The sequence below is a fragment of the Babylonia areolata genome, chromosome 11, assembly GCF_041734735.1.
Source record: "Babylonia areolata isolate BAREFJ2019XMU chromosome 11, ASM4173473v1, whole genome shotgun sequence".
NCBI classification, from domain to species: domain Eukaryota; kingdom Metazoa; phylum Mollusca; class Gastropoda; order Neogastropoda; family Buccinidae; genus Babylonia; species Babylonia areolata.
Genome location: NC_134886.1, coordinates 20,501,619 through 20,514,118, shown reverse-complemented (window position 1 = coordinate 20,514,118; position 12,500 = coordinate 20,501,619). Strand labels below are relative to the sequence as shown.

The following is a 12,500-nucleotide window of genomic DNA, read 5'->3' as shown; positions in this document are numbered from 1 at the left end:
AGGAAAAAGCGATTACTTGATTATATAAATTAATTTTCATGGTATGTCTACTGACATCAAAGGAGATCAAACCATCAGTAAAGAGAACCGTTGCTTTCGTTAAAAAAAAGAAAAGAAAAAAAAAGCAAAAAAAAAGCAAAAAAAAAAAAAAGCAAGTGACAAACAAATAAAACAACAACAACAACAAACCGGATCAGCAGACAAAAAAAACCCAAAAAAAACAAACAAACAAAAAACAAAAAAAACAACCCCCCCCCCCAAAAAAAAAAAAAAAAACACACAAAAAAACAAGAATGAGAGGGCAATTGTTTGGTTGTCGCTACTTTGGTAGGTTAGCCATTTCATCCCTAGTTCTTTTTGGTTTTTTTTTTTATTGCTCTCTTGTTTTTTGTTTGTTTGTTTTCGTGAAAACAGATTTGATTTTTTTACCGATTTCGTTTACATTGACAAAAAAATAACGCTACATCCATATGAATAATACCATCGATGTCAACATAAATGACAATGTCGAGCGACATTGCGACTGAGGTGTTTGATTGTTTAACTGTTGTTCTCGTTCCGATAATATATATATATATATATATATATATATATATATATATATATATATATATATATATATATATATATATATATATATTCATGTAGAAATATCTTTTGAAAAAAAAAATATGGCAGTAATCTATACTCTTTCAAAAAATCGCTCTTTATTTCATTTTATGTTACATTTGAAAGTTTTTTTTTTTTTTTTTTTGGGGGGGGATGGATGAAATTTGTACATTTCATTTTATACACAAACGACGTGAATGACAATAGGCAACTGCGAATGATTATTAGTTTTTAATTTCTTAAGAAAGAAAGAAAGAAAGAAAGAAAACTCAACCGAACGTTTTTCGCTGAAAGAAAACTATTTCTGGAATTAGATAGTCATAAGGAGAGTATCACAAGAAATATCTTGATTCACATGTTTGGAGAATGATACAGTTGGTCTGAATCAAATGTTTCCCATTGTTTTGGGCAAGTGATGTTGATGATAAATATAAGAATTTACAATAACAAACGAGTTAATCATATGGGTAATATACCGTTTTTTTCCCCAGCAGTATTCCAAGTTCCATATGTGGTTGTTTTCCCTAAGAAATCTCCACCTGACTCCACTGTGTTCTACCTGGCAGTGGGAATCAACAACTGAAAAAGTAAAACAAATACCGTGTTATGAATCAAGGGAAAACAACATCATCACCATCAACAGCAACAACAAAAACCAAACAAAAACACACACACACAAAAAAACCACCCTTCAGTGTGTGTGTGTGTGTGTGTGTGTGTGTGTGTGTGTGTGTGTGTGTGTGTGTGTGTGTGTGTGTGTAAATTGTATGATGACAATTGCAGCAGCTAAAGTAATGTCCACCATCTTATTATGTTTTTTCTTTTAACTGTGTCAAACACACAAATAAACACAGTACATGTGAAAACATGTGAAGCCATTTAAATGTCATCGCCATTTTATTGGTGAGTACAAAGACGTTAAAGATCCCGACATGAATAATTCAGGACAAAAGTACAGCGTTTGATAATATACAAATGATCAACGTACATATAACTTAAAATCATGATTATGTACGGCCAAACAACTTCTGACGTTCAGTTAAAAATTCTGTAGTGGCTGAAATCAAAAGCACAGCCCAGCTATCAATAATTCAGTAAAAATTCTACACACAAAAAAGTATTCTGGCTTGAATTTAACAGCAACGGAATAACTCCTTGCACAATCAACACGAAGTATGCACAACTCTTTCAACGAGATGAATTAACCACTTTGGACATAAAGCGAGAAAATTCACGAATGAAATACATTTTAAAATATTTATCCCTTTCAAGAAGAACTGGAACAACGATTTAAAAAAAATCTACCATTACAAGTCTCATTCACAACATACGTGTTTATGAATATCTTCTTAGAAGACAAAAAAACAAACAAACAAACAAAAAAAAACACATGATATTCATCACAAAAAATATGTGGATATAATGATAGACTTTGCATACATCTAAACAGAATGAGAGAATGTGTATTGGACAGGGTGCCGATGGTATGATAGAATGGTCATGAAAAGAAGGTCGTTTACTTCAAATCAAGCCTGCATGACACGCTCCTCCATGCCCAGGGCCATCTCACCCACTGTTTGCCGTCACCCAAGAAAGCATTAGCAGCCAACGACACCATGCCCAAACCAAACAAACCATACAATGCCAGCCGTTCTCAGAAAACCGTGTTAGTCAAGGGACAAAAATGCTCGCCGAGAGCTCACACAAAGCATGTGCACTCCCTCCTTTCTCCCTCTCTCTCTCTCTCACCATTCCAGGATGTATTAGTGACCACAGGAGTGACATCATACCCAAAATTGGGTCATGACCTATTTTTAGCGTCCTAAAGTCTGAGACCTATTTAACCTTTCTTTTTCGTGTGGTTTGAAATTATGGGGTAATGGTAAATGGCATGTTGCATATGAATGCCCCTCCCAGTCAAGAATTAGGCATAACACGACGAGAAATGACCCATAACATGAAACCGAACCGATACTTGTTGTCTCAAACTGTCAAGTTTTCTGCTGATCTTTTCATGGTTTGTAGGGGCTAAAACCTGTATGAGTAAGATGGCGGCACGTCAGTTTAGCGGCTGAATACTCTTCAAAATTGAGTAAAACAACCATCAATGTAGAGTCGAAAACCAACGAGAATGGGTATGAAAACATCTACTAATAGTAATATCTTTTCATCTATGCACGAAAATTGCCGCTAAAATAAGTCACAGGATTTAGGACGCTTAAAAAAAAAAAAAAAAAAAAAAAAATCAATCGTCCTCATAAAGACACAAAAACACGAGTTCACACAATTTAAGCAAACAATGAATACATGCAGTCCGGAGTGTATTTAAAAAAGTATAAATGAATAAGCCATAAATGCCTGTGAGCAATGCAGCACATTGACCAACCCTGAGTGTCAACAAAGATCTGGCAGTGATTTAGCTCTGACGTACGGGTAGACTGGTGGCGTCAAATGGTGGAATTGCATCATCATTGGGGGTACTGGCAGTTGTTACGTTTGCTCGTAGGAATAAAAGGCCTCATGGTTCAAAGATTGTAGAAGAACATGGGCATATGTATATGATATCACCGAAAACATGTTCGTAAGTATAATTATCATTATCTATCTCTTCACGTATGAACATGCTTCCTTTCGCTCTATCAGATGCTGCATTGTAAATTATCACACATCGACAAAACACCGCCTTTGGTTCTTCCTGTTTGGCAAGAAGGGCGGAATCCAAACACCATGATGCATCAAGATGACATTCAAATGCACATGTATGGCAGTGATGTGTTAGACCACTATCATAATTATCCTAGAAAACCCAGCATCTATCACTGTCTCCTGGATAGAGAGAAAAAAAAACCCAACAGCAACAACACATACATCACCAGGTATGATGGAAGAACAATACAAATTGTTATGGCTTCACAGTGTAGATAGTTGTATGCTCATTCTCTGACAACAAGTGTATAATTACAGGATAATAATTATGTCTATGGGCAGCGAGTTGCAAGGAAACAAAACCATTCGCAAGCATTAGCTGTAGAGAGAGAAAAAAAATGCAATGTACGTTTTCTTTTTCTAACTCATTCTAGTTTTACATACATTGCCATTTCAGCTTTCGTACGGCCTAGTATCAAACGGACTAAATCACGTAAATGCTGCTAAATACGAGATAACAGCGACATATCAATAATATTGATTGTATAATCTTTTATTCACAAGAACAAACATGCATAAGTGTAAACCACAAATCACACGACGACAAAATTGGTCAAGAAATAGAGAACCTTATCAGTCACAGCACGCACCTTGAGTTCTGAAGATGAGATGGTCGCAATATATATATATATAATTATCTGATATGCACCTAATGGTGTACAATACTGCTTTCAATAATAGATATAAATATAAAATGCCATACTCCATAGCACCTCAGGTTTTATGCGGAATATTTTACGGTCGGAATCCAATGGTGGACACACATACAAACAGAGTCAGTGAATTCTATGCACGATCTGTTCTGGTTAAGTTCCGCACATGATACATGAATAAACAGACAATAAATAAATAAATAAATAAATAAATAGATAAATAAGTCCATTGCATGTTTAAAAGCACGTATCGAAAGTTATAGCTGGTACTGTACCGTAGATATTATTGCAAACGTACGTGTCAAAACATTGTTGTTGTTTTTTTAAGTGCTGGACTGACCATACTTTTGATCGTTAGCTGGATAACATCATACCTGGTTGCCATTTATTCAGATTCGTGAACTCTGTGTACGTGTGTGTGTGTGTGTGTGTGTGTGTGTGTGTGTGTGTGTGTGTGTGTGTGTGTGTCCGTGTGTATCTGTGTGTCTGTGTGTATCTGTGTGTCTGTGTGTCTGTATTTGGAAGAGAGAGAGAGAAAAAGTGAGACAGACAGAGAGATTGACAGAAAGAGACAGAGACAGAGAGACAAGAGTTTGTTCTAGATGATACATCAGTACCGTATATGGAAGTGACCCAGTTTCCGACCAGAAGGGGGAAGAACAATGTTGTGTACAGGTGGGGTTTCCCCCACGCGTCGCGCTGAGCTCACTGCTGATGAAACCTTCTTTTTCACCTCGAAGTTAACACGAGGCATGGAACCGTATGACCAATTATGTGCATTTTCAAGGAAAGAAATCACACACACACACACACACACACACACACACACACACACACACACACACACACACACACACCTAAAAACAGACACGAGCAGACAAAAAAAACCAGACAAACCTTTTTTGACAGTCAGTCAGTCAGACAGACAGACAGGCAATCAAAAACGCACGTACAGATGAACAAACATCCAGACAATATTGTACGCACGTGGTAAACAGACAGACGTGAAGAGAGAGAGACAGAGACAGAGAGAGAGAGAGAGAGAGAGAGAGAGAGAGAGAGACAGAGAGAGAAAGACAGAGACAGACAGACAGAGACAGAGACAGAGAGAGAACTAAGCAGATACTCTGTGTAAATGCCATTTGATGTCAATATTGCTGCTTTCAGTGCAAAGTACATTTAACCAGCAGTCTGCCAGAGTAAATGAAAACGATGTACGCATGGTGTTAAAGTGTTAACAAAAAAAAAAAAAAAAAAAAAAAAAAAGGATCACGTTATAAGCATAATTATTAACAACGAAACCCACACGCTCAGTTTTTCCATCCCATAACTTACATACACAATGTCAAAAATGACCCAAGGAGGTAAAACACACGGGGGTCAACAATCAATTAGGATCCAAATGCATAACAATGCTGGAGTAACTAGAAGAGACTGTGGCTGCAGAGTACGTTCTCACAGTAGTTACACTGGCATGACAGATAGCAGCAAATTGTCTGTGAGGAAAAAAATGAAAAGAAAGAAAGAAAAACAACCTTCCCCCTCCAAAAAACAACAACAAAAAAACAACAAAACAAAACAAACACCACCACCACATTCATAAGTCAATATCCTCACCAACTATGCATATAAATCATCTCCAGAAATTGTACAGTATAATAATATAATGGGTAAAGCGTTGTCCACAGCAGAATATATCATTGCAAAATTTGTCCCCCATAAAGAGAGGATATTGCAGCAAATATGTCATTTAAAGCCAAAACGGAAGTTCCCAAGAACGGATGGTACACATTAAAGAACGCTCAAACAACGCCTACATCAAATGAAACATAAAAATAAATAAATACCATAACATTAAAGAATAAATGAAATAAAGGCCAGTTAAAAAAAACAAAAACACCTCTTAGTACATTCAGTAACACACTCTGTAACCCTTAACCCCCTTTTTCTTTAAGCCACACGTGTTAAAAGGTGGGGGGAAAAAAAGAAAAAAAAGAAGTGCTCTTTCATAACACTCTGTGCAAAGTTATCGAATGCACGAAATCTCTCTTTGTTATCTCACTCACTTCAACGTCAAAATCGTAACAGAAAAGGTGAATACAAGTGGACAAGGGGATACCAACAAAAGTATTAATTAATCATTGCTAGCATGAGGTTTTAGCTGAGGCAGCAAACCATAAACCCATCGATAAAGTACACGTAACACTGTATCCCCCGAATAAGGGGGAAAAAAAAAGAAAAAAAAGAACAAAGAACAGAAATCAAAAACAAACAAACAAATAAACAAACAAACAAAAACCCCAAAACAACCACTCAAATGTTAACAACAATCTCTGCAGTCCCAAACCCAGGGGGGTTATTATGCAGGAAAAAAAACAAACAAAAAAGCAATCGCTACAACTGCATGAACAGAGACATGCAAGGAAGGAAGATGCAGTGACGTCGGCGGTGACGCCATGTAGCGTTTACGTCACCTGTTGAGGAGTTCCCGGCGTGCCACGGGGCGGTTGCCAAGAATCTTCTCCACCTCCGACATCACTGTGTGAGTCAACTTGGACACGTACTGCAAGTCACCACAATCACTGTGTGAGTCAACTTGGACACGTAGTGAAAGTCACTACAATCACTGTGTGAGTCAACTTGGACACGTAGTGAAAATCACCACAATCACTGTGTGAGTCAACTTGGACACGTAGTGAAAGTCACCACAATCACTGTGTGAGTCAACTTGGACACGTAGTGAAAGTCACCACAATCACTGTGTGAGTCAACTTGGTCACGTAGTGAAAGTCACCACAATCACTGTGTGAGTCAACTTGGACACGTAGTGAAAGTCACCACAATCACTGTGTGAGTCAACTTGGTCACGTAGTGAAAGTCACCACAATCACTGTGTGAGTCAACTTGGACACGTAGTGAAAGTCACCACAATCACTGTGTGAGTCAACGTGGTCACGTAGTGCAAGTCACCACAATCACTGTGTGAGTCAACTTGGTCACGTAGTGAAAATCACTGTGTGAGTCAACGTGGTCACGTAGTGAAAGTCACCACAATCTCTGTGTGAGTCACCTTGGACACGTAGTGAAAGTCACCACAATCACTGTGTGAGTCAACTTGGACACGTAGTGCAAGTCACCACAATCATTGTGTGAGTCAACGTGGTCACGTAGTGAAAGTCACCACAATCTCTGTGTGAGTCACATTGGACACGTAGTGAAAGTCATTACAATAACTGTGTGAGTCAACTTGGACACGTAGTTAAAGTCACCACAATCGCTGTGTGAGTCAACTTGGTCACGTAGTGAAAGTCACCACAATCACTGTGTGAGTCAACTTGGAGACGTAGTGAAAGTCACCACAATAACTGTGTGAGTCAACGTGGTCATGTAGTACAAGTCACCACAATCACTGTGTGAGTCAACTTGGACACGTAGTGAAAGTCACTACAATCACTGTGTGAGTCAACTTGGTCACGTAGTGAAAGTCACTACAATCACTGTATGAGTCAACTTGGACACGTAGTGAAAATCACCACAATCACTGTGTGAGTCAACTTGGTCACGTAGTACAAGTCACCACAATCACTGTGTGAGTCAACTTGGTCACGTAGTGAAAGTCACCACAATCACTGTGTGAGTCAACTTGGTCACGTAGTGAAAGTCACCACAACCACTGCGTAAGTCAACTTGGACACGTAGTGAAAGTCATCACAATCACTGTGTGAGTCAACTTGGACACGAATTGAAAATCACAATCACTGCGAGAGTCAACTTGGTCACGTAGTGAAAGTCATTACAATCACTGTGTGAGTCAACTTGGTCACGTAGTGAAAGTCATTACAATCACTGTGTGAGTCAACTTGGACACGTAGTGAAAGTCACCACAATCACTGTGTGAGTCAACTTCGTCACGTAGTGCACGTCATCATAATCACTGTGCGAGTCAACATGGTCACGTAGTGAAAGTCACCACAATCACTGTGTGAGTCATCTTGGACACGTAGTGAAAGTCACCACAATCACTGTGTGAGTCAACTTGGACACGTAGTGAAAGTCACCACAATCACTGTGTGAGTCAACTTGGACACCTAGTGAAAGTCATCACAATCACTGTGAAAGTCAACTTGGACACGTTGTACAAGTCACCATAATCACTGTGTGAGTCAACTTGGACACGTATTGAAAATCACCACAATCACTGTGAAAGTCAACTTGGACACCTAGTGAAAATCACCACAATCACTGTGTGAGTCAACGTGGTCACGTAGTGAAAATCACCACAATCACTGTGTGAGTCAACTTGGACACGTAGTGAAAGTCATCACAATCACTGTGTGAGTCAACTTGGACACGTAGTGAAAGTCACCACAATCACTGTGTGAGTCAACTTGGACACGTAGTGAAAGTCATTACAATCACTGTGTGAGTCAACTTGGACACGTAGTGAAAGTCACCACAATCACTGTGTGAGTCAACTTGGTCACGTAGTGAAAGTCACCACAATCACTGTGTGAGTCAACTTGGACACGTAGTGAAAGTCACCACAATCACTGTGTGAGTCAACTTGGTCACGTAGTACAAGTCACCACAATCACTGTGTGAGTCAACTTGGACACGTAGTGAAAATCACCACAATCATTGTGTGAGTCAACTTGGACACGTAGTGAAAGTCACCACAATCGCTGTGTGAGTCAACTTGGTCACGTAGTGAAAGTCACCGCAATCACTGTGTGAGTCAACTTGGAGACGTAGTGAAAGTCACCACAATAACTGTGTGAGTCAACGTGGTCATGTAGTACAAGTCACCACAATCACTGTGTGAGTCAACTTGGACACGTAGTGAAAGTCACTACAATCACTGTGTGAGTCAACTTGGTCACGTAGTGAAAGTCACTACAATCACTGTATGAGTCAACTTGGACACGTAGTGAAAATCACCACAATCACTGTGTGAGTCAACTTGGTCACGTAGTACAAGTCACCACAATCACTGTGTGAGTCAACGTGGTCACGTAGTAAAAGTCACCACAATCACTGTGTGAGTCAACTTGGACACGTAGTGAAAGTCACCACAATCACTGTGTGAGTCAACTTGGACACGTAGTGAAAGTCATTACAATCACTGTGTGAGTCAACTTGGACACGTAGTGAAAGTCACCACAATCACTGTGTGAGTCAACTTGGACACGTAGTGAAAGTCACCACAATCACTGTGTGAGTCAACTTGGTCACGTAGTGAAAGTCACCACAATCACTGTGTGAGTCAACTTGGACACGTAGTGAAAGTCACCACAACCACTGCGTAAGTCAACTTGGTCACGTAGTGAAAGTCACCACAATCACTGTGTGAGTCAAACTGGACACATACAGATGCATACCACATAAACCACAGTCACTGAACACAGCCGGTGTGTTTAACTATATCTTAAAACAATGCAACATAACATGTGTGTGTGAATCAGAATCAGAATCAGAATTATATTCATCCATCAAGAAAATCGTAAATGAAATGTTTATAAAAACAACTATGAAGGGTCAGAAAATGAAACAAACGAAAAGAAGGTGTTCAAATTATCGTGTGTGTGTGTGTGTGTGTGTGTGTGTGTGTGTGTGTGAATATTTGCGTTCATGCGTGTGCGCATGCGCGCGTGAGTGCACCAGAGCACTGTGTGTATCTGTCCACATGGGTGTCTCACAGAAAATGTAACACACACACATATGTAAGAAAATGTAATATACACACATATGTAAGAAAATGTAATACACACATATGTAACGTGATAAAAACAGAATATGGAAAAGAAACAGAACGAAATATAAAAAGAAACACACACACACACACACACACACACACACACACACACACACACACGAGAAATACACCCCCTTCCATCCAACACTTCCTCAAACTAAAAACTTAATTTGAAATAACCGTTTGAGCAATTTAATCTTAAGGAGCCAGTTTCATTGTTTCATTTGACAATCAAATCATATATTTTTTCGGAAGTTGTCATCTTTTTCATCAAAACCGGAAAAGAATGTAAACGCGCATGCGTAGTACAAGTGAACTTCAATTGACAAATTCAACTGCAAGTCAAAAAGATTAATTTTGTTGATTTAGGTCATCTTTCGTGGGCATTAAGCAGTAAGTGATGAAGCTTATGCAAAATCTTTCTCTGGATAAAATTTATTCTCTTTCTTTGAATATCATGCTGTCGCAAACTACTGGTGCTACGTATGTGCTGGTAATGAATGTGCATAAAAGTAAGTGGCTGCAACGCTGCTCAGCGGCAAAACGACCACTCTGCTGAAAGAATGTATGATCGTGTAAGACCTTCACACCGAATGTAAAACAAAATTATCAGCACATTTTAAGATTTCATGTTTTGCGACGAGTAAGAACTGTTTTTACAAATATTTCCCATAACATATTCAGATTGATGTTCCATTACTTGGCACTGGATTTCGCTTCCCTTGGCAGACGTGTGCATCAGTGTAACTTCCGTACTAAGGACAAGAATTATTCTTTGACCTAAAAGTGATAAAATGACTGCTAATTATCAGCTTGGCAATCTGTCAGAAAAAAAGCAAATACAGGTGTAACTGCAAACTGACTGTGGAATCATTTTTTGTGGCTTCTGTATATTCTTGAGCCCTTTCCGGAAGTGCACTGTCATTACAAATGTGTGGAAAGAATGGACCTTTCCCTATTTTCATGCCAGATTTGGTGTCGACAGACAACGTATTTTTCCAAAAAAAAGATAATATCTTTGTTAAAGTTAACCACGGACATACGCACACTCATACAAACAGAAAACCAAAACCATTGCATGGACACACGTTGTATGTAAACACACGCGAACCAAAAAAAGAAAAAAAAAAAGAGAAAAAAAAATTAATATATACCATACGTGCGTTATGACCAATAATTCTTTATTGGGTGACAGGGCAATAGTAAGAAACTGTGTTGTGAACATTGCAAAACGGATGTCAGACATCACAAACTGCTAAGAAACTTAGTACAGTGTTGACGGAACAGAGCTAATGGTGCATTCAACAAAACCACAAAAAAAAAAACATTAATGGAAATAAAATTTAATTCTGTCGAAACATTCACATATCATAACATGCATCGCTTGGTTTAAACCCTGATGATTACACACAGGGTTGAGAATAAACATGAAATGCTACACCACAGCTTTGATAAGAATTATGAACAACACAACGACGACAACGACGAGGAATGAAGAAGCAAGAACCGGGACGGCTATGGAAACAGGAAAAAAGACGAAAACATAACAACAAGCAAGTACAGCTGACAAAAAAAAAAAAAAAAAAAAAAAAAAAAAAAAAAAAAAAAAAAAATATATATTTATATATTTATATATATATATATATATATATATATATATATATATATATATATATTTATTTATTTTTTTATTTTTATTTATTTATTTTTTTTTTTACACACAAAAATAACCCCTCAACAAAAAAAAACAAACAAAACAAAACAAAAACATAAACAAACAAACAAACAAAAAAACAACAACAAACAAACAAACAACAAAACAACAACTGGCGCATTGCCTACCTGAGAAAGGCAAGCATACATTTTCAGGAAAAAAAGAAAGAAAGAAAAAAGGAAGGTGAACACATATCACAAAAATATATAACCGAAAACAAAAAGACACACACACACACACACAAAAGAGAGAAAAAGAAGAAGAAAGAGAATCGTCATCAGCATCTAAAAAACAAACAAACAAATCCCAAAAACGACAACAACAACTACAGTAAAAAGCCACATTAATCTAAATAACATCCAAACACTGATTCCATAGAAACATATATACAATTAATCATAAGGGAGAGAGAGAAAAAAACCGAAAAAAGATGGGAACTATAACACAACAAACCAAAACCAAACCAAACAAACAAAAACAACAACACCAAAAAGTGAACAGCAACACCATAGGGAACAAGGCAAGACCGAAGTGTTGTGTGAAGACAACAGCTGCTCCCACAACAGCACACCGAAATACAACAAAATAATACCATGAAAACGACCGTTTGCTGGACCCGGGAGGAGATTTGGGCTGTGGGTTATTATCTAGGATTTCTTCCAATTCCGCCAGATTGTCACTAGTCAGTTTAGGTATATACTGGCGAAAGAGAGTCAGAGAGAGAAAAAAATAAAAAGCAAAAACACACGCATAAGAAAATTAATAAGGTTAATAATACTTCACAGGTGTGTGTGTGTGTGTGTGTGTGTGTGTGTGTGTGTGTGTGTGTGTGTGAGAGAGAGAGAGAGAGAGAGAGAGAGATTCAAAAACTTTATTACTCAAGGATAAAGATTTTAGGCATCGCCCAGTCTTCCAATCTGCCCTTGTGACAACAATAACAATAACAACATTAACGATAACAACGTTAATGAGAGAGAGAGAGAGAGAGAGAGAGAGAGAGAGAGAGAGAGAGAGAGAGAGAGAGAGAGAGAGAGAGAGAGAGAGAGAATAATCTGAATAATTTTTA

At 38.0% G+C, this 12,500-nt stretch overlaps 1 protein-coding gene across 2 annotated transcripts in view; it reads right to left on the bottom strand.

The window, feature by feature from the left end:
- Positions 1-761: 761 nt before the first annotated feature.
- The window catches only part of LOC143287321 (voltage-gated potassium channel subunit beta-2-like), a 199,512-nt gene continuing 187,773 nt past the window's right edge, over positions 762-12,500 (bottom strand). For both annotated transcript variants that reach the window (XM_076595279.1, XM_076595280.1), the window contains exons 14-15: positions 6,443-6,531; positions 762-1,188 (exon numbers count right to left, since the gene is read on the bottom strand). In XM_076595279.1, the coding sequence (XP_076451394.1) occupies positions 1,182-1,188; positions 6,443-6,531 (96 nt within the window). In that variant the 3' untranslated portion in view covers positions 762-1,181. The remainder of the gene's footprint in view (positions 1,189-6,442; positions 6,532-12,500) is intronic.